The following is a 23,066-nucleotide window of genomic DNA, read 5'->3' as shown; positions in this document are numbered from 1 at the left end:
CTTTGTCCTCTATAATGAAAAATCCAAATGCTAGCCTTGAATTTTCCACCTACATTTTTAGACAAAATAAATGTTTCATTTTAAGCTCAAAGTAAAGGAAAACTAGGATTATTTGAAATTTATCAAAGTGCTTATGTATACTTCTTTTGGCAAAGCAGATAAAATTGGGCAAACAGGGAGTCGGGTGGTGGTGCAGGGGGTTAAGCGCACGTGGCACAAAGTGCAAGCACCAGTGTAAGGATCCAGGTTCGAGCCCCAGGCTCCCCACCTGCAGGGGGGTCGCGGTGAAGCAGGTCTGCAGGTGTCTGTCTTTCTCTACCCCTCTCTGTCTTCCCTATTCTCTCCATTTCTCTCTGTCCTATCCAACAACAACGTAAATAACAACAACAATAATAACCATAACAATGTTAAACAAGGACAACAAAAGGGGAAATAAATATTAAAAAAAATTTTTTTTAATTGGGCAAACAAAAAAAAAAACACCCCAAATTCTGCCTACTCCGATGTTTATATCTTCTACATTGTAATAACACAATTTCCACTTTTTAAAATTATTTATTTCTGTATAAATACAGAGCAATGGAGAGGAATGGAGGAGATCACAAGGGGGAGAGAGACTTGCAGCACTTCACTGCTCATCTAACTGTCCCCCACATGCGGGGCCAGGGAGCTTGAACCCAGGACCTTGCTCACAGCAGTGTGTGCTCAACTGGGTACACCACCACCCAGGCCCCACCGTCTCCATTTGTTACCCATGCAGTGTTCACTAGTCTCAGCAGTCTGCCACAGCTTTAAAAAGAAGCCCTTAAATTTGTTATTTTCCTCCCTTATTTGATCATTACCTGTTCCTGAATTTTGATTTCCTGATAATCTCTACACCTGCTTGGCGAGGAAGACAAGCCTGAGAGGCAGGTGAATCTTGACGAGTTACAACCCTCCAAGCTGGGACATGATGAAGGTCGGCAGAAGGTGTAGTACTGCTCAAAGTCAGCCTGGACCACAAACACATGCTTACACTTGTTGCACATGTAATCCCGCTCAAACTCTAGGACCTTCACCAGGCTTGTCCGGATCACTGTCCCAGTGACAGACAGAAAATGTCCGACATCCTTAGTTTTAGGAATGTGCTCCCGTACCAGCTCAGGACAGACAGGTAAACCTGATGAAATAAAAAGAATAAATAACAAAACAAAAAAAAATCTATGTCAAGCAAAAACATTAGAATATAACTTCATGGGATATTTCAGGCTCAAGGACGCGGGTTCGAGTCCCCAGTCCCTACCTGCAGGGGGAAAGCTTTGCAAGTGGTGAAGCAGTGCTGCAGGTGTCTCTCTGTCTCTTTCCCTCTCTCTATCTCCCCCTTCCTCTCGACTCCTGGATATCTCTATCCAATAAATAAAGAAAATAAAAAAAAATTTTAAAAAGAAAATATAATTTCAGGGGGAAAATCCTTTTATGTTCTATTTTTTTTAAGGAATACTTTTTTTAACCTATTTATTTATTTTACCTTTTTTTTCTTTACTGGGGTGATTAATGGTTTTCTGTCAACAATAAAATATAGTAGTTCATACATGTGTAACATTGCTCAGTTTTCCAAATAACAATCTAACCGTTCCCCCCGCCTCCACGTCTACCTCTATCTACCTTCATGTTCCAGGAACTGAATATCCCCCCAACCCCACCCCAGAGTCCTTTACTTTGGTGCAATACACCAACTCCAGTTTTATGTTCTATTAAGAAAAATTTCCAGGGACAGCGCACCTGGCTGAGTACACACATTGCAGTGCGCAAGGGCCGGGGTTCAAGTCCCTAGTCCCCACCTGCACGGGGAAAGCTTTGCAAGTGGTAGTGTTGCAGGTGCCTCTCTGCCTCTCTTCTTCTCTATCACCCTGTTCTCTCTTGATTTCTGGCAGTTTCGATCAAACAAAATAAAGGTAATTAAAAAAATAATAATTCCAAAAAAAATCCCAATCAACTCAATAAAGAGAAATAAAAAGGAATTACTTCAAATAACAATGATGAATAAACTTGTTAAAAGTACGTAGCTAGATGAAATAATAATCAAGACTTATTTGTTGTTTGTTTGTTTGTTTGCCTCCAGGGTTATCACTGTGGCTTTGTGCTAGCACTACAAATCCACCATTCCATTGTTTTTGTTGTTGGACAGGACAGAGAGAAATTGAGAGAGATGGGAGAGAAAGATAGACACCTTCAGATTTGCTTCACCACTTGTAAAGAGACACCCCTTATAGGCGGGGAGCCGGAGGCTCGAACCAGGATCCTTGCGCGGGTCCTTGCTCTAAGCACTATGTGCAATTAACCTGCTTCGCTACCGCATGGCCGCCAATCGAGACTCACTTAAACGGACCTATATTCTCAAAAATGTCTATCTCAGTAGGACCTAGATACAGTATGTCACCATTACTACCTTATAGTAGTTATATACTGTTACATGCCCTGTATAAAGCTGACTTGATTGAGTCACAGAGCTGAGTGACAGAGAGATGGGAGTGGCCAGGGAGGTGGCTGAGCAGCAGAGCACCTGCAGTGCACCAGAGAGGTTCAGGATCAAATTTCCAGCACTGCTTGCAAGACCTGAGAGCAAGTGAAAGCAACTCCACAGATGGCGAGGTTTTGTTCCAGTACCACCAGAATCTAGAGCTGTGCTCTGGTAGGGGGAAAAAAGGATATATATATATATATATATATTTTTTTTTTAACAAAGATTTTTGGTAATACTTTTCAAAATATTTACATCCCTTTTTTAATTTCCACTTTTCTGTAATGAATTAATTAAGTTCTTATTCCATTCATGCTATATTACTACTGGTCAGTTAGCATGACATTTTTTTACTTTTTATTTATTTATTTTATTATTTACTTATTTTCCCTATTGTTGTCCTTCTTGTTTTATTGTAATTGTTCTGGATGTCGTTGTTGGATAGGACAGAGAGAAATGGAGAGAGGAGGGGAAGACAGAGAGAGGGAGAGAAAGACAGACACCTGCAGACCTGCTTCACCACCTGTGAAGTGACTCCCCTGTAGGTGGGGAGCCAGGGGCTTGAACCGGGATCCTTACTCCAGTCCACCTGCGCTTAACTCGCTGCGTTACCATCCAACTCCCAAATTTATTTTAATTTTAAATTTGCAGTCATTAGAGTTATTTATTATAAGTACACAGGTGAATATCCAAGTAGGAAGCAGGATTATCAACCCAACTTGCTGTTTTAATTATAAACAAAATCAATCAACTTCTAAGAAAGATGAAGAAAGTAAAGACAAAAGAAAGTAGCTTGGGAGGGGCAGGCAGTCATGCAGCGGATTAAGCACAGATGGCACAAAGCTTAAGGACCAGCATAAGGATCCCGGTTCAAGCCCCCAGCTCCCCACCTACAGGGCAGTAACTTCATAAGCAGTGAAGCAGGTCTGCAGGTGTCTATCTTTCTCTCTCCCTTTCTGTCTTCCTCTCCTCTCGCCATTTCTCTCTGTCCTATCCAACAACAATGACAGCAATAACAACAATAATAATAACAACAATGGCAACAAAATGGGAAAAAATAGCCTTCCAGAGCCTTCATAGCAGCAGGTACCAAGCCCCAGCAATAACCCTGGAGGCAAATAAATAAATATATAAAATAAAATAAGAAAGTAGCTTGGGAGGAGGCTCAACTCAGTGAGCAGGACACATTCCTTTCATGAGGAGAGGTCCTAAACTGTATCTTCACCATTGCACATGCTAGAGAGAAACTCCTCTCCCTCTCCCTCTCCCTCTCCCTCTCTCTCTCTCTCTCTCTCTCTCTCTCTCTCTATATATATATATATATATATATATATAGTTTATTTATTTATTTATTTTTACAAAAAAGAGGGGAAAATGAACAGGTAAAGAAATGACATCATCTCCCCAGACAATAACTTGGATCCACCTGCATATCAGATTTCAGGCTCAGGGGAAAAAAAAAAAACTAGTATAGCCACAGGCCCTTTGGAATATAACTAAAATATGCCTATTAACTATCTACAAAATAGAGGATGCCCCACCACCAACTCTTCATCTGCACTATTCCAGCCTTTAGGTCCATGATTGGTCAACAATTTGTTTGGCTTTGTATGTTAACTCTTTTTTCAACCACCAGGTTCCAGATGCTAGCCTGATGCTGACCAGCCTTCCCTGGACAGACAACCCCACCAATGAATGTGTCCTGGAGCTCTGCTTCCCCAGAGCCCTTCCCCACTAGGGAAAGAGAGAGACAGGCTGGGAGTATGGATCCACCTGTCAACACCCATGTTCAGTGTGGAAGCAATTACAGAAGCCAGACCTTCAACCTTCTGCATCCCACAATGACCTTGGGTCCATACTTCTACAGAGTTAAAAAACAGGAAAGCTATCAGGGGAGGGGATGGGATACAGAGTTCTGGTGGTGGGAACTGTGTGGAGTTGTACCCCTCTTATCCGATGGTTTTGTCACTGTTTCCTTTTTATAAATAAAAGAAAAGAAAAGTGACTGTAATAACAATTTCTTTGGATTCTTGAATTCTGAGAATTTGAAATGCTGCAGAAATATCACCTGGACTATGCTGGTGGTGCACAGTGTGAATTTTTATGCATTAATATAATATATTTCATTGTCTCTACTGTGGTTTTTAAGACATGCCAGGGGTCAGGGAGACAGCATAACAATCATGCAAAACTTTCATGCATGAGCCTCCATGGTCACAGGTTCAATCCCATGAACCACATTAAATCAGAATTAAGCAGTGCTCTGGTAAAAAAAAAAAAAAAAAAAAAAAAGATTAAAATTAAAAATAAAATAAAGAAATATTTCTGTAACCCAGTTCTACCCTTCTCACTCTACTTCTGTTTCAGAAGCAAACTCATTGTTTAGGTGAATTTATATTGTCAAAATGTTAAAATTTAAGAAAGAAAAAAAAAAACCCTTTAAACTCACAAGAGTCAGGCCACAGAACATTAGCTGTTACTCTGATGTCATGCCTAACTTCAGAATGCCTAGCAAACCCACAGACTGACCAGAGTAATTTAAGAGGCCCTTTGAATTTCCATCATAGTAAAAACACGTAAAATTCTGTGTCCCCCATCCTCCTGCCTCTCAATATGTAAATATATTTATATTGCCACCAGGGATAGTGCTGGGGCTTGGTGCCTGTACAACAAACCCATCACTCCTGGCAACTGTTTCTTCCTTCCTTCCTCCCTCCCCCTTCCTTCCTTCCTTCCTTCCTTCCTTCCTTCCTTCCTTTCTCATACCTCCCTTCTTTATTAGACAGGACAGAGAAATTGAGAGGGAAAGGAGAGAGTAAAGGAGAGAGAGAGACACTTTCAGTGTTTGTTTCACCACTCTTGAAGCTCCCCAGACCCACAGGTAGGGAGCCGGAGATTGAACCCAGGTATTTGCGGATGGCAACATGTGCTCTTAATTAGATCCACCACTGCCTGGTACCCTCAATGTATTTTTTTCAATTTTCTAAAATATTTTTGGTACCACTGGTAGCATCTGCCGCTTTTGTAATTCCCTGTATTGTCAGTTATTTTACTGTTAGCAGGCACTAAAGTCCATAAAGCTGTTCTAATTACAGTTTTTTTTTTTGATTAATATGAGAGGGGGAAAATCAATTGTATGTCTCAAAGTTTTTCAAAACACAAACTGAATCTTTTTAATATATAGGCTGTGTATTTGATACGCGGGCTCTCTCAAAAGCCTAGACCAAGTAGATTAGAAGCATCCAATAGCACAGCTATATACAAGATACTGGATACTGTACAGCAAACCATAACAAAAGGACTTTTCAAAGTTAACCCAATTAACAAATAATGTGATGATAACATTAACTATCAATTGTCTTTTTGAACCCTAATTACAGTTTTATGCACACAGAAGTGTATCTATAATAAGTAAACAGACGTAATTGTCTTCACATACTCTTCAATTGGCATGGCTGGTACCCAGTCTTCCAAATGTTTAGGACTGTATAAAATCATTAATCTATTCTAAAAGTGACCATTAACCAACTAGACAACATGTATCTTTCCAAGTATTAACATCAACTATTTCTTGATGTTCTGAATTTAGTATGTCTTATGAGTTCTCAAGAAACTCCTACAAAGTAACAAGGCAATAAAACCTTTAAGTAGAGGGCCAGGAGAAAACTTAGCAAGCACAGTGTGTGTGTGTTGTGTGAAGCCTGGGTGCCATCCTCAGCATCGTGTGACAGCACTAAACAGCACCAAACAAGCTCCATGGATGCTGGTGTGCTGCTTTCATTTCTGTTCCTCTGTCCTATCTCTCACTACCATTTTCTCTCCCTTAGCCCTTATGCAGAAATGGCGGGGGTGGTCATTTTGCAGTCTCACACATATGCAAGGATTTTAATCCACTCCCTAGCAACATTATTAAAAAAAAAAAAAAAAACAGGGCCAATGACATAACTCAGCAAGAGTACAGGACTTGCATATAGAACACTAAGGCTTCATCTCTGCCACTGCCAATGCCAAAGCTGGGCAGTGTTCTGGTCTCTCTGATAAAAAAAAAAATCTTGGGATTTGGGCGGTAGTGCAGTGGGTTAAGCGCACGTGGCACAAAGTGCAAGGACCGGCATAAGAATCCCGGTTCAAGCCCCCACCTCCCTACCTGAAGGGGAGTCGCTTCACAAGCAGTGAAGCATGTCTGCAGGTGTCTATCTTTCTCTCCCCCTCTGTCTTCCTCTCCTCTCTCCATTTCTCTCTGTCCTATCTAACAACGACAGCAATGGAAACAATAATAATAACTACAACAATGATAAAACAACCAGGGCAACAAAAGGGGGGGAAAAAGCCTCCAGGAGCAGTGGATTCATGGTGTAGGGACCGAGCCCCAGCAATAACCCTGGAGGCAAAAAAAAAAAATCTTGTAAAAAAAAAAAAAGCTTTTGATGATATTAAGTAAAATTCTTAACCTGATATCCTGGCATGAAGATTCTGCTTCATGGAGAAATCCTCAGGCTGAGAAAGGGACTGGAGAATTGTCAAGGCTGATCTTCGCAGTGCGCTGTCAAAAACGGTCAGTACTTCGTTGGGGAATGCGTTGAAATATTCCCCAAGTTCCATGTTTGTCTCAAAAAGGGTCATGGCATTAACCACAACTGGGAAATGAGCATCTTCATCTTTTTCCTTTAAGATCAGGAGAATGTCATTCTTATGGTATTCTGAAACATACGACTCGAATACTTGACCAACCAGTGTAACTTGTTCGTTGTTCATCTCGGTCTAGGTAACTAAAGAAAGAGAATAAGTGCACGTTACCTTACATGTTCTAGACTCACATACAGATGAACACAATGACTGTTTAGCTATAGATCATTCTAACTTATAGAATATATTCTAGATTGTCAACATATCTGAATTTCATCATTACTTAGATATGAGTTATCTGAATTCTCTGTTATAGTCACTTAGTAAATATATCTTCTTATGTGAGTGAAGTTAAATCTAAAATTACAGTAAGATACTCAAACCCAAAATGGTTTAACTTTTCCCCAAATTTCCTCTTCAATACTCTGTTTTAAAGTGTCCTTCTCTTTAACTATATGCTATGCATCTCAAGTATAAATCTTAAACATTAGTACTGATTCTATGTTTTATTGATATAAAGACTATTAACTTCATCTCATTTTTTTCATTCCCCACTAACTACAAACACATTCATGTGCATTCATATATATATGTAATATACACTTTTTCAGGTTGGTAGTTCAGTATTGAATAATTAACAGGTTGGTATTTACATTTAAAGGTGAACTGATTTACTATCATTTCTTATTATTCCAGGAAAACTCTGAATTAGTGAAAACAACCACCAATAGTTATAAAAAGAAACTAGATTAAACTGAGGAAAGAAAAATAAAATTGGTCTTTAAATGATAACTAGGATTGAAAATAAATGGCAATATATACCAATTTATATTTTGCTTATGTAACTTCCATGACATTTTTGTTTAAAAATTTATGCCTGGGGTGGGGGAGATAGCATAATGGTTACGCAAAAAAAAAAAAAAAAAAAACAAAAAAAAAAAAAACCTCACTGCCACATGGCAGAATTGAGCAGTGCTTTGGAAAAAGAATGAAATAAAATATTTTATTTATTTATTTTTATTATTGGATAGACAGAGAAATTGAGAGAAGAGGGAGAAATAGAGAGTAAGAGAGACAGATAGACAACTGCAGCCCTGCTTCACCACTTGTGAAGCTTTCCCTCTGCAGGTGGGGAAAAATAAATTATTATCTACAGATTGAAAAGGTAACACCATTCTATTTTCAAGTACACATACAAATCTTTTAAGTACAAGTACTGTATGAGGGGGGGTGGCACACAGGTTAAGTGCACACAGCACACAGCAAGGACCTGCTCAAGTATCCTGGTTTGAGCCTCTGGCTCCCCACCTGCAGGGGTAGCTTCACAAGTGGTGAAGCAGGCCTGCAGGCGTCTGTCTTTCTCACCTCCTCTCTATCTTCCCCTTCCCTCTCAATTCTCTCTGTCCTAGCCAGTAAAACAGAAGCAAAGAAAAAGAAAAGAAAAAAAAAGAAAATGAAAGGTCTTCTATGCTCTCAGTAAACCAAAGGAAATAAAGTCAAATGTGGTCTAAGGATGACAAAAGTGAATAAGGACTATAGGGTGGTTAATTTAAATGGGTTGGCAATATCCCAGGTGTCAAAAACATTAACAAATAAATTAATTACCTCTTACTTGATTTGGAATGAAAAAGCACTGGAAAATAAGTGTACATTATTTGACTTATTTGGCCAATATTTACTGAATTGTCCTCAAACTGAAAAAGGTTATTAAAAGAGACCATTCTGAAGTTAAAACCTTAGCATCCTAAATATTTATTACAGCTGACATATTTAGCAATATGTTGTTCTACTACTGTTCTACTGTTCTACTACTATGGAAGATGTGAAAGTTACAAGTTAATGGAATATACCACAGTTAAGCCAGGAATTCTGATAATTTACAAGTGAGAAGGTAATCCTGACAATTTACAAGAGTGGGATTAAGAGATACATTCTTAGACATCCAAGTAAATTAATGAGAACGATTTATGATGGCTACATTGTTAACTGATTTGTTTAGATGATATAAATTCAGCTAAATAAAGCAGAGAGCACCTGGGAGGGGGAACTAATCATACAGTAGTGTTACCCATTAGTTTTTGTTTGTTATCTTTTGCTCAGTTCTAGATGGTAGCGGTGCCAGGAACTGAATCCAGGACCTCTAGGCCTTAGGCACAGAAGCATTTTCCATACTTATTTATTTATTCTATTATATTCTTTCTTTCCAGTATTTTTTTTTTTTTTTTTTTGCCTGTTTGTTTTTAACCAGAGCAATGATCATTGATAGCTTATGGTGGTGCTGAAGATTGAACCTGGGGCATAAAACTCTTTTGCATAACATTATGCAAAAGACCTTCGTCTTTTCTTAAAAATAAACAGCTGGGGAGTTGGGCGGTAGTGCAGCGGGTTAAGCACACATGGCGCAAAGCGCAAGGACCAGCTCAAGGATCCCTGTTCCAGCCCCAGGCTCCCTACGTTAGCAGGGCAGTCGCTTCACAAGCAGTGAAGCAGGTCTGCAGGTGTCTCTTTCTCTCCCCCTCTCTATCTTCCCCTCTTCTCTCCATTTCTCTCTGTTCTATCCAACAACAATGACATCAATAACAACAGTAACCACAACAATAAAACAAGGGCAACAAAAGGGAATAAATAAGTAAATATAAAAAAATAAAAAGCTGGATTCCCAAAACTATACAAAAAAGAATCTAAGACTACCACGTCAGTATTAAACTTGCAGCAAATTGAGAGTTCCACGTCAGGGAGAAAGAGTACAGTCATAAAATTCATTGTTCAAAGTAAGTTTTGATTAAATTGTGCAACTTTTAAAAAGTATTTTATTTATTTGATTTTTGAGAGAGATGAAGAGAAAAAAAGACACAGAGAGAAACACCAGAGCACTGCACAGCTCTGGTTTATTGTGGTGCGGGGGATTGAACCTGGGACTTAGAAGTCTCAGGCATGAGAGTCTCTTTGAACCTGGGACTTATAAGTCTCAGGCATGAAAGTCTCTTTGCATAACCATTATGCTAGCTACCTCTGCTCAAATTGTACTGGTTTTTTAAATGCCATTCACCTTCAATAGCTGAGTAAAAGCGTTCCTAAGAAGTATATTAACCCTGTAAATATTGCCTAGTTGGAGACAGCTTTCGTGGACATACTGATTTAGAACTTTTTTTATATCTTTTTTTATTATTGGATAGAGACAGAAATTGAGGGACAGAGAGACACCTGCAGTCCTGCTTCACCACTTGTGAAGCTTTCCCCCTGCATGTGGAGACCAGGAGCTTGTAAGAGGGTCCTTGCACACTGTAATGTGAGCCCTTAACAAAGTGCGCCACCTCCAGGCCCCCTGGGGTTTTACAACTTTCAATTTCCCTTCCCATTCTTCTATTGAATAGTTCAGACCATTGTGCTACTTTATCCGTTAGACTAAAATAACTCAACTACGAAAAAAAAAAAAAAAAAAGGAAGAAAGAAAAAAAATAAGAGAGAGAAAGGAAGGGAGGAAGGAAGGAAAAATGAAAGAGAAAGGAATAAAAAAAGGAAAAAGAAAAAAGAAAAACAGCAACTATTAAGTGTGCGCGAGGGCAGCCTGCTGCCCAGACTCCATGGCCCACCCTCCAGGAGCACCGCCCCTCGCTCGGGAGGCCCCGCCCCTCCCCTCGCTCAGGAAGACCCGCCCCTTTCCCGCCCATCTCACAGGCTCCGCCCCTCTCCGCGCGCTGCCCCACGGCCCACCCTTCAGGGGCCCCGCCCCATGTCCGCCCCTCCCACAGGCTCCGCCCCCTCTCGCTCCAGCCTCCCGGCCAGTCTATCCGCCCGCCTGCCTCCCCGCCAGCGCCGCAACCATAGTGGCGAGTCGTGCTTGCAGGAGTGCTTTACACACTTCTGTCTCTAGATCCAGCCTCTGCCTTAAACTCCCTCGGCAGGGGTCTGCCTCTCCCGGGCAGGGTTCCCAGACCCGCCTGTCGCCCAACCGAACTTGAAGTTGAATAGTTCTTCAACAGACCAGATGTGGGCGAGACTTGCGGTGAACTGCGGGAGGAAAGAAAGGACGGTGAAACGAGGCAGCGGTTGTCACTTACTGGCAGACGCTCAGTGTCACCGAGGGGCGCTGCTCCTGAGACGCGGCGCCCTGGAACGCGGCGGCTGGGCGGTGGGGTCGCGACGTGGGCCCGGGTGCACGAGGAGGCCGTCGGGGGCGGGGCGCCTGCGCGAGAGCGCGCGGTCTGGGGCGGGCCTGGCTCGCGCCCCGGCAGAATAGGCGCTCGCAGTCGACGCAGGACCAGCCTGGCAGTGCCTCCACTGCGGCTCTTCCGGGGGGAGGAGAATGGAGCCTGCGCGCACCCCGCTAGACGCCCGGGACGCTCAGTCAGGGGGCGGGGCGAGCTGGGGCGGAGGTGGGCGGGGCTCAGCCTGGGGGCGGGGACTAAGCGGCCGCCCGGGAGGGGAGGGGAGGGGAGGGATGCGGTATATGGAACAAGCTTTGCTCTGACAGCTCTGACAAAGCCGCTAAATTTCTCCCACACTATCGTCTACACGTTTTAGGATGTTTTTTCTTTTTTTTTAAGTGTAGAAGATTTTACGTCTAACTCTCCGATCCATTTTTGAGCTTCTCTTTGCATATGGTTCTTCCCATCAGTATAATTACACCGATGTGGTTTAGGTTAATTTCGTTTGCATGTTGAGCAGCAGTGTTTGTCTGAGCTGTTCTTCTCCACTGAGTAGTCTTTGTACTCCTGTCAAAAATCGGCTGTGCAAAAATTACTAAAGTCACGGGCCCCTTGAAACATAGCTAAAATAGACGCCCTAGCTTTTTCCCACATTACTAAGACCCCTAGTTTCATCTGCTCTATTTCTACCTTTGGGATCCTGTTTATTAAACATTTCGTCCTGTTTTATATCTTACTGCCTTTCAGTCCCCAAGTTGCAGACACTACTATGATTCCAGCCTGACTTCCTTGGGCAGAGGACCTCACCAATGTGTCCTGGAACCCCACCTCTCCAGAGCCCTACCCCACTAAGAAAAGGTAGGAATAGGTTGGGGGTATGGATCGACCTGTCAACAATCATACCCAGTGGAGAAGCAATTACAGAAGCCAGACTTTCCACCTTCTGCACCCCATAAAGTTCTTTGGTCCATACTCCCAGAGGGATAAAGAATCACAACTGCTGGGATGCAAGCACAAAGAGGATTTTTATTTTATCTTATTTTTATTAGTGATTTCATAATGATTAACAATATTGTAAAATAACATACAGTTCCTACCACCAGAGTTCCATGTCCTATCCCCTCCATTATTGGAAGTGTCCCTATTCTTTATCCCTCTGGGAGCATGGACCAAAGAACTTTATTGGGTACAGAAGGTGGAAGGTCATGCTTCTATAATTGCTTGATTTATGTTGTTCCAGGGTTATATATCTTAGTATGTTTCTCCGATTCTATGCAACCACTCCTCAAACTTCCCATTTTTCAGAGAAAATGACTAGTTTTTTTTATTCCCTTTTGTTGCCCTTGTTTTATTGTTGTAGTTATTAATGATGTTGTTGTTGTTGTTGGATAGGACAGAGAGAAATGGAGAGAGGAGGGGAAGACAGAGGGGGGAGAGAAAGACACCTGCAGACCTGTTTCACCGCTTGTGAAGCGACCCCCCTGTAGGTGGGGAGCCAGGGGCTCGAACCAGAATTACAGACCTTGCGCTTCGCACCATGTGCACTTAACCCACTGAGCTACTGCCCAACTCGAAAATGACTAGTTTTAAAACTTACATGGAAAGAAATAGTCCAAACAATTGGAGGGAGGGACCAAAAAGGCTGAAGTCAAGTATTATCTAATTTATACATAATGGAATGTGGGGGGGAAAGATTGGTCAAATATATGGGAACAGAATGGATAACTAAAGACTGGCAAAGAGAACCTGGGACAGAATAGAAAGTTGTTAACCCATCCATAAAAACACAGTTGATTTTTAAAAATTTTTATTAGTGATTTAATAATGATTAACAAGACTGATAACAGTAAGATAACAGGGGTACAATGCCAAACAATTCCCACTATCAGAATTCCACATCCCATCCTCTCTACTGTAAGTTTATGGGGAGGTTGCATAGAATCTGAGAAACATGCTACTAAATGTTGGTATGCATGAGACCCCTTCTGTTTAATTTGGTTTAAATCCCCCCTGCTTAACACTATTCTATTTACATAACCACTTCATTCTATTTACATAACCACTGTTAACAAGTTCCACCCTCCCTCCAGGGCATTTGTGGTTCAGTGATAGGATTCTCGCCTAATCTGCCCCCTCTTTGTCACACTCTGATTTTCACCAGTCACTTTTCTCTCCACCCTCTCTATGTCACATCCTGTTTCCACCTTACTTGGCAAGTATATTATATATAAGACAGCATTGTGAGTTTTACATTACTGTACCTTGAGTTTAGCTTAGCTCAGCTTAGATTGTGCTGCGTCCTGCATGAATAAAGAGATACTGCCTACAGCTCAACCATGAGTCCCTGGTCGTCTGTTACCCGCCTGTGAAGCCAGCCCGGCGAAAACAACATAACCCGTCGAAAACAACAACTAAATATAACCCTGGAACAACATAATTCTCATCATTTTTAAAGGTTTTTATTATCTTTATTTATTGGATAGAGACAGCCAGAAATCAAGAGGGTAGGGGGAGATAGAGAGGGAAAGAGAAAGAGAGACAACTACAACACTGCTTCACCATTCACACAACTTTTCCCCTGCAGGTGGGGACCCAGGACTAAAACCCAGCTTCTTGCACTTATAATATCCACTCAACCAGGTGCAGCACCAACCAGTCGCATCATCTGTCCATCTGTTGAAATGTTTACAACATGCTAGATAAACTTATACTGTGATTACCATAATAGGCTCACTCATAGCTTTTTTATTTTTTATTATCGTTATTCATTTATTGGATAGAGACAGAAATCGAGAGGGGGGAGATAGAGAGGGAGAGACAGAGACACACCTGTAGCCATGCTTCATCACTTGTGAAGCTTCCCCCCTGCAGGTGGGGACTGGGGGCTTGAACCCAGGTCCTTGCACATTGTATCATGCACTCAACCAGGTGCACCACCACCCAGCCCCTCACACATCTTATATACAATAAAAGAAAATAATTTTTTTCCTTGTGATGTTATTCTTAGAATTTACTATCTTAACTTTCATATATATATAGCAGTTCTAGTTGTGGTCAGCCACACTGTTGCATCAATACATTACATTCCTAGTATTTAATTTAAAATTTTGCCTTTTGATCACTTTATTTCATTCCCCCACCCAACGCACCCTCCTGTGTCATATTCACAAGTTTGATCTCTTTCTCCAGGAGTTTGTTTTTGAGATTATATAAGTAGTGAAATTAACAGTACTAGTCATTCTCTGTCTGACTTGTTTGACTTAGCATAGTGTCTTCAAGATCTCTCAGTGCTATAACAAATGGTTAGGCTTTTTTCTTTTTCTTTGTTTCTTGTTGCAGTGCCAGGGCATATACAATTTCATGCTCACTGCAGACTTCTTCATTTTTGTTGTTGTTGTTGTTGTTTTGTCTTTAGTTTCAACTGGAGAGAGGGAAAGACACCATAGCATCAAGCTTCTACCAGTACTATCACACTCCTGTATGATTCTGGGGTTCGAACCCATAGTACAGCATACACTCTCCAGGGAAAATTTTTAAAGAATTTATTTATTTATGAGAGACAAAGGAGGAGAGAGAGAAAGAACCAGACTTCACTCTGGTACATGTGCTGTTGGGGATTGAACTTTGGACCTCCTGGTTGAGAGTCCAGTGCTTTATCCACTGTGCCACCTCCCAGACCACCAGGGAAAATTATCTTCCTGCCTAGGAGTTCCTTTTAAAAAAAAAAAAAAAAAAACACCATTGACTATTGCCTTGTGTATACATCCAACTTCTTTAATCATTTGTCCATTGATGGAGACTTAGATTTTTCTCATGTCTGGACTACTGCAAATAATACTGCCATGAATATGGAGGTGTAGGTAACTTAACATGAGCAGGGTAGGCTGTTATTAAATAACTTCACCTGAGGACAGATTTTATGTAGAACAGATTGGTCTGGTGTATTTCAAAATGGTTCCCTTTCCTTACCCGTTGCTGGAAACCAATTTTTTTTTTCCTTCGGTATTCAATGTTAGGGCCAGTTAGCTACTATAAATAAAACGTGTGAGTGGGTCCTTCTAGAATTACTATTCTCAGATTTGCCCACATGGAACCTCCAGTAATTCATCAAGTACAGGTAGGTTTCCCTAAGCAAGTACTGGCTCCGAGGCTGAGTGTGTGTGTCAGGTGGGGCTCAGTTTGTGAGTTTATGCTCTGGTAAATTGTGATCCTCTGTACTAGCCTGTTGTCTCTCTAGTTTGCCATAGTTTGGCATTGACCTCGCTTTTTTTTTTAAATTATCTTTCTTTGATAGAGATAGATATCGAGAGGGAAGGGGGAGATAGAGAGGAAGAGAGATACCTGCAAATCTGCTTCACCATTTGTGAAGCTTTCTCCCTGCAGGTGGGGACTGGGAGCTTGAACCCAGATTCTTGCACATTATAACGTGCGCTCAACCAGATGTGCCGCCACCCGGCCCTCTGACCTCACTTTCCTTATAGAGTTGAAAAGAGTTTTTCACGTTTGGGGGCAGTGGGTTAAGCGCACATGATTCGAAGCGCAAGGACCAGCATACGGAGTCCGGTTCAAGCCCCCAGCCTTCCACTTGCAGGGGGGTCACTTCACAAGTGGTGAAGCAGGTCTTCAGGTGTCAATCTTTCCCGTCCTCTTTCCATTTCTCTCTGTCCTATCCAATAACAATGACATCAATAACAACAATAATAATAACCAAAACAACAATAAAACAAGGGCAACAAAAGGGGAAAAAAACCCTCCAGGAGCAGTGGATCCATAGTGCAGGCACTGAGCCCCAGCAATAACCCTGGAGGCAAAAATTTTTTTTTAAGTTTTTCATTTTTCAGAGGTTTAGATTTTTTATTTGTTAGGATGAAGGGGGCTATTCCAAGCTTCTTATATGCTGGGTCAGAAAATATTGCTAGAAGTATCAAGTATCTTTTCAAGAAATTTAAAGAGATTTAAGAAAAATAACTATGTATTTGCTCATGTTCCAGTGTTCCTTAATTATATATTATAAAAGTGGTGACTCAAAATTGCATAATTAATGGAATGAGAGATAGTAATACTGTGCTACTTGACAATGACCTATAGAGCTCAAAGTTAAATTTTTTGGACTTAAAAAGAAACTTTTATTTTTTATCAGAGCATTCACTGTCATTTAACTTTAGCCTCTGGTGGCACCAGCAATTGAATCTGGGACCTCAGAACCTCAGGCATGACAGTTTTTTGCATAACCATTATGCTATTGCCCCTTCACTGGACTCTCTTACAAATGTGTGTGTGTGTGTGTGTGTGTGTTATCAGTTTCTACTTATTTCATCCTTTCCATCTCTAGGAGTTAGATTTGGGACTTTAAAATATATAATTCTCTATTATGTTTCTACTTAGTATGTTTTTCTACTAATAAGTCTCTCATGTTATTATATAGTTTAGATTGATTTATTTTGTTGTATTTCTGTGGTTATAACTACATTATCCAAGGGAATTATTTCACCAGCCCTATTGATTTATTTTTTTTAGTTACTACTGCCTGCTGTACAAACCAGAGGAAGCAGGAAATGGTGTACAAGCTGTTTGGGTTTGGAGAAAAAAGAGTAGGAGGGAACCGGTCACTGTGCTGAACCTGCTCGAGGCAGTGCCTGATCTGTGGGCATGGGACAGTGATTCCTCACTGTTTGAGACTCTAGTTTTGAGATTTGACTCTCATTCACTGTCAATATATGTCACAGTGTCAAAACAAGTCCTGAGGGGTTGAGAATGGAGAGTATATTCTACAGTAGGTTCTCTTTTCACTTCCTTGCTAGATTTAAAAAATATATTTTAGGGGACCAGACAGTGGTGCACCGGGTTAGCGCACATAGTACAAAGTGCAAGGATCCACACACCTATCCTGGTTCGAGCCCCCCCCCCCCCTGCAGGGGGGTCGCTTCACAAGCTGGGAAGCAGGTCATCGGGTGTCTTTCTTTCTCCCTATCTTCCCCATCCCTTATAATTTCTGTCCTACCAAAAAAAAAAGGCCACAGGAGCAGTGAATTCATAGTGCAAACACAAAGCCCCCTGTGATAACCCTGGAGGCAAAATAAATAACTAAATAACTATATAATTTACTTGTTAGAGATGAAGAGAAATGAAGAAGGAAGTGGGAAATGGAGGGTGGAGGAGATGCAGCACTGCTTTAACCACTTGTAAAGCTTTCTGCCTGCAAGTGGGGAGGGGGCTGCAGGGTGGGAGGGAGCTGGAACCTGGGTCCCTGGGCATTGTCACATGCTCTCAACCAGGTATGCCACCACCCAGCCCCTCTTGCTAAGCTTTTTAATCTTTGGGTGGAGCACTACAGCTTCTCTACTTTGGGCACGTGTCTCCTAGCTTTCTCTACGGTTCCCTTCTAGAAACGTTGCTTAGGCTAGCAGCAGTCCTGCCTTCTCTGTCCTGACCCCCCCCCCACCCTCCCACACTCCCTCCCTCCCTCCTTGCTATTACCACCATATGCATTCCTCTCCACCCACTTTCCATCGCAGTACTGATGCTTAGAAATCCACCCTGTACCTTCCAATATAATCTGATGCAGGGGCTGTTTCAGCAAGACCTCTGTGCTTTAGAATTTGCTCAGCGGTATTATTTTACTGAATAGCTCTGCTCAGCACTGTTCCACTTATGAGGAAAAGGAAAAAAAGGAATGTCTTACATGACCACCTTTGTAAAGGGAATACTGAGATCTTGAGAATTCGTAGTTTCTATTTTTTTTCCTTACTATTTTGTCTTCTTTGAATTCATTCCAGTGACTTGTGTTCTACTAAAATATGAGCAGGAATGTTTCTTGACTTTGAAGCTCCTAAAAACACTGCCTTTCATACAATATGCACTGAATAATAGTTGTTGAAATTTATCATATCACTAAAATGTTTGTTTTTATGACTTTGTTTTCACTTTAGACATCTTTTTAAATTTTTTGTTTCTGATTAATAGTAGGTTACAAGAGAGTAAGATTGCCGTGTATAGTTCCACACTATACCCACCACCAAATTTCTGTTCCCACCCTCCCATCTCCCAAAGATGGCACCATAGTTCTCACAAGTCTTAGAAATAGTCTGCTCGCTTTTTTTTTTCTTTTTTACAAGTTTAATGTGTATCAGATCTCTAGATTCATCTCTTTACTTATTTTGCTAAGCATAATCACCTCCAGTTCCATCCATTTTGTCCCAAAGGACACATCATCATGTTTGATTGCAGAGTGGTATTCTATATATATCTCGAGCCGGTCATCTGTTGATGGGCAATTTAGGCTGCTTCCACTCTTTAGCTATTGTTAATAATGCAGCTGTGGTCATGAGTAGGAACGTTCCAAGCTGCCCCAATATCAGGGCCCATCTTCCTCAGGTGTAGCATAGAGTATATTGTCCAGCCTCCCTTTGGAGGATGGAACATTCTCTACCATTGTTGATCCAACTTGAGGGCAAGGTCCTATGGGGGCCCACAAAGGAGTCTATTGTGTTGTTCCTGACAGAAAGGATCGGTAACAATGGGGAGAGGGATTTATTCGAGGTCTAGGCCCATCATGTCTGTTTGGGAATCTCAGGACTCCCTGATTAAGGGCCCAGAATGTGAGGTCAGATCTACAGGGATGCAGAGGTCACATAGTCTACTAAGCTGAATATGGGCCCCAGATCACATCAAATCGATGGGGTTTACAACCAACAATATTTATACACCTTTCCCATATTTAGGAGCTACTCTCTTCCCTGATCCAACTTTCTGGTCCTTCTGCCAGCCATGACATCATCTCCCCAGACAATAATTAGGATCCACCTGCATATCAGATTTCAGGCTCATGCTCAGGCAGAAAAAAAAAAAAAATCTACGATAGCCACAGGCCCTTTGGAATATAACTAAAATATGCCTACTAGCTTTCTACAAAATGGAGGTTCCACCAACTCTTCATCTGCACTATTCCAGCCCTTGGATCCATGATTGGTAAACAATTTGTTTGGCTTTGTACGTTAACTCTCTTTTCAACCACCAGGTTCCAGATGCTAGCATGATGCCAACCAGCCTTCTTTGGACAGACAACCCCACCAGTGTGTCCTGGAGCTCTGCTTCCCCAGAGCCCTTCCCCACTAGGGAAAGAGAGAGACAGGCTGGGAGTATGGATCAACCTGTCAATGCCCATGTTTAGTGGGGAAGCAATTACAGAAGCCAGACCTTCAACCTTTTGCATCCCACAATGACCTTTGGCCATACTCCCAGAGGGTTAAAGAATAGGAAAGCTATCAGGGGAGGGGAGGGGACCCAGAGTTCTGGTGGTGGGAATTGTGTGGAGTTGTACCCCTCTTATCCTATGGTTTAGTCAATGTTTTCTTTTAATAAATAAAAAATTTTAAAAAAAAAACAATGCAGCTATGAACACAGGGCGCATATGTCTCTTCAAATTAGTGTCTGAGTGTCCACTGAATAAATGCCTAAGAGTGGTGTCACGAGATCATAAGTTATTTCCATTTTTGTGTAAGGGTTCTCCATACAGTCTGTACCCGTTTGCATTCCCTTTTTTTCTACACAACCTTTGCAGCACTTGTCATATCCTAATTTGTTGATGTAAGTCATTCTCTCAGGTGTGAGATGGGACCTCAGACAACTTTTTAAGTTTTTTAATTCTTCATCAATTCACAGCATATTTCACTACTCTGCTCACTCTGAAAAAAGCAGCAGTGTGGGGCTAGGCAGTGACGCACCTGGTGAAGCACACATAGTACAGTGCACAAGGACCCAGGTTCATTCCCCTGGTCCCCATTTGCAGCGGGAAAACTTCACAAGTGGTGAAGCAAGTCCTGCAGGAGTCTTGTCTTTCCATCTCCCCCCTCCCCTCTCAGTTTCTCTCAGTCTGTATTCAATAATAAATAAAAATTAAAAATTACTCCTCAGATTCTCCTTGTTCTCTTCTGCCACTGCACCTTGGACTTGCTGCTTTATCTATTTTTTAAAAAATATTTATTTATTCCCTTTTGTTGCCCTTGTTGTAGTTATTATTGTTGTTGTCGTTCTTGAATAGGACAGAGAGAAATAGAGAGAGGAGGGGAAGACAGAGAGGGGGAGAGAAAGATAGACACCTGCAGACCTGCTTCACCACTTGTGAAGCGACTCCCCTGCAGGTGAGGAGCCAGGGGTTCGAACCCGGATCTTTACGCTGTTCTTTGCGCTTTGTACCACCTGACCTTAACCCACTGTGCCAACTTCATTTATTTATATATGTATTTATTTATTTGTTTGTTTTCATTACCACCATGCTTTTCACCTGGGCCTCCCCACGGTCTTTTATTTTTATCTTTTATCTGACAGGACGGAGAAACTGAGAGGGGAGGAGGTGAAGAGAAGGAGAAAGAGAAACTACCTACAGTCCTGCTTCACCTAGTGTGACGCTTCCCTTCTGTGGTGGATGCTGAAGGCTTGAACCTGGGTCCAGGTGCATGGTAAACTGGGTGCAGCACCACCTGTCCCACCCCGACTGGCTGTCACTTTTAAATGTTATAACCTTTCCCTTCATTAGATTACTTTAAGAAAACAGTTTTTGATTCATCTGTTTTGTTTTAGAGGTAATTGAAAAAACTATTTTACCCATCTGTATCATATAGTGAAGTTTTAGAAGTCACAGACAGAACTTTTTTTTTCCTCCCAAGCTTTCCTCTTTTCAATAATAAGAATAATTTAACTTTACATATTTTTGCCCTGGCTCAAAGACACTTCAGGCAGATACTGAAGTTTTAGCCCAAGTATGTTGGCCTTCAATTACAGGTGCTGAAGCAGGGCTGCCGATGTCTCTCTTTCTCTCTCCCTCTCCCCTATCATTTCTCTCTGTCTTATAAATTAAAAGAAAAATAAGGTAAATAAAATTTAAAAAGAAATGGATGCCTTATTTTGCACGCAACAGAAATCAATATAGTAAATAGCCTGCAAGATGGGATAGATACTGCAAGGAATGAAAGGATTTGTTCATTTGTGATAGTGATTCGTTGGTTCCACGTTCATATACCAATACATAACTGCCTCTTTCAAGATGAACAAGTTGGCTTTTAAGACAAATTAAGTTCTCCTTTGCTACAATATGGTTGGATCTAGAAAGAATCATATTGAGTGAAATAAACCAAAATGGAGGACAATACCAGATGATCTCACTCACATGTGGGATCTAAGAAACAAAGCAAAGGATAATACAGGTGAAAAGACAATACTCAATGAACTATTGCAGCAGATTTGGGGACTCAGAAGGGAGAAAGGAGGAACTCTAGTGGGAGGTGGAGGGTCTAAGTGAAACAAGATGATGGTTTACTTAAGAATACACTTTATTCTTAACTTATTATTTATTCTTAACTATCTTGGGAAAATTAGGAAAGATGGCCTTGTTCAACAGCAATCCTATAAATCAGTATTTCCTCAAGTAAGTGATACTGGGGGGGGGGATAGGAAAACTAAGATAAAATTGACTCTTTACCCAATAACTTTTGTCAATAAAGTATTAAAGTATAATATTAATCATAGACATTAGTTGTAATAGGTCAAGCTTTTCAGCTGTTTGAATAACAGAAACCACAGAATAAGTAAGTTGTGAGTATTTTACATACTTGAGAATGTATAATTTCCTAATCATTGTCACTTTAATCTTATAAATTAGTTAATTAGTGAGAAAAAGGGAGCATCACTCTGGCACATGCATTATTGGTCATCAAACTCCTGATCTCACATTTGAGAGTCCAACGCTTTAGGCCCTGAACCATCTCCCAGCTGCATAATCTGATAAATTTAAACACAGTTTAAAGTGACAGTTATACAGAACATCGGAATAAATAGATTATATTTTCCTGTCTTGACTTTATTATATTTATTAATGTCGAATAAACTGCCACTTTACAAACTTAGTAGAAAAAAAGCAAAGCGTTACTGTTTGTTCTAACAAAATTTATTATGCAGTAATTACAAAGGTTAAAGACTCTCCCATCTCAAATAAAAATAACTGTTAATAGTTATACATGTACCATAGTACCTTTTAGAGAGATTCCAATAGGCATCACAGGAATTACAGTGCAAAAATTGGAGAAACAAATACTTTCTCATTCACAGTGTTTAACATCGGATAGCCTCTTCACATAACAAACTGTTTAAGATCATGCTCGTAACAGTCCACACAGAGGTGTGCCAACACAATTCTTTCAGAATGTGAAGTAGCGGGCAAACCACTCCTGGCGTTGGGGATCTGGAGAAGCTTCATTCTGAGGAGGACTGAATTCATAAAAAAAAAAAAAAGAGAGAGAGAGAGAGAGACATGTAATCCAGCATTAAGCTGTTTTGTATAATGATGGGAAAAGTACACAGAACATCAGGGTAGATGACAACTGATTCCCTATGTTAGAAGGTTACTTTGAAAGATCTACTCCCCCTACACTAGATTTGTTCTTCACCGCATGGGAGTAGAAGAACTGTGGAGCTCAGATGAAGTCAGTTAAGAAGGAGCCACATCACAGTTACAAAAACCCAAAATCTGTGAAAAGTGTCACCTATGAATTAAAAAAATAAATAAAAACACAAGTAATTGAGCAATATAAGAGTGACCAAAATCTTGGTTCTCTCAGCACCTTTCAGAACCCAACATGAGCATTCACTTCTTTTTTAAAAAAATTTTAAAAAATATTTATTTTCCCTTTTGTTGCCCTTGTTGTTTAACATTGTTGTGGTAATTGATGTCATTGTTGTTGGATAGGACAGAGAGAAATGGAGAGAGGAGGGGAAGACAGAGAGGGGGAGAGAAAGAT

The 23,066-nt window shown here is 41.0% G+C and overlaps 2 protein-coding genes across 16 annotated transcripts in view; both read right to left on the bottom strand.

The window, feature by feature from the left end:
• Positions 1-11,862, bottom strand: part of MCM9 (minichromosome maintenance 9 homologous recombination repair factor) — a 94,621-nt gene extending 82,759 nt beyond the window's left edge. For 2 of the 4 annotated variants that reach the window (XM_060190545.1, XM_060190546.1), the window contains exons 1-3: positions 11,188-11,860; positions 6,952-7,269; positions 843-1,159 (exon numbers count right to left, since the gene is read on the bottom strand). In XM_060190545.1, the coding sequence (XP_060046528.1) occupies positions 843-1,159; positions 6,952-7,255 (621 nt within the window). In that variant the 5' untranslated portion in view covers positions 7,256-7,269; positions 11,188-11,860. Of the gene's footprint in view, positions 1-842; positions 1,160-6,951; positions 7,270-11,187 lie in introns of all 4 variants that reach the window. The other 2 variants (XM_060190549.1, XM_060190547.1) reach the window with 2 other exon arrangements.
• Positions 11,863-22,198: 10,336 nt separating this feature from the next.
• FAM184A (family with sequence similarity 184 member A) overlaps positions 22,199-23,066 on the bottom strand; it is a 113,134-nt gene continuing 112,266 nt past the window's right edge. For 10 of the 12 annotated variants that reach the window (XM_060190536.1, XM_060190534.1, XM_060190535.1 and 7 more), the window contains one exon: positions 22,199-22,536. In XM_060190536.1, the coding sequence (XP_060046519.1) occupies positions 22,467-22,536 (70 nt within the window). In that variant the 3' untranslated portion in view covers positions 22,199-22,466. The remainder of the gene's footprint in view (positions 22,537-23,066) is intronic. The other 2 variants (XR_009549604.1, XR_009549605.1) reach the window with 1 other exon arrangement.

Source organism: Erinaceus europaeus, chromosome 4 (assembly GCF_950295315.1).
Source record: "Erinaceus europaeus chromosome 4, mEriEur2.1, whole genome shotgun sequence".
NCBI classification, from domain to species: Eukaryota; Metazoa; Chordata; class Mammalia; order Eulipotyphla; family Erinaceidae; genus Erinaceus; species Erinaceus europaeus.
Note: the sequence above shows the minus strand (reverse complement) of the source record. Positions and strands in the feature narration are given on the sequence as shown.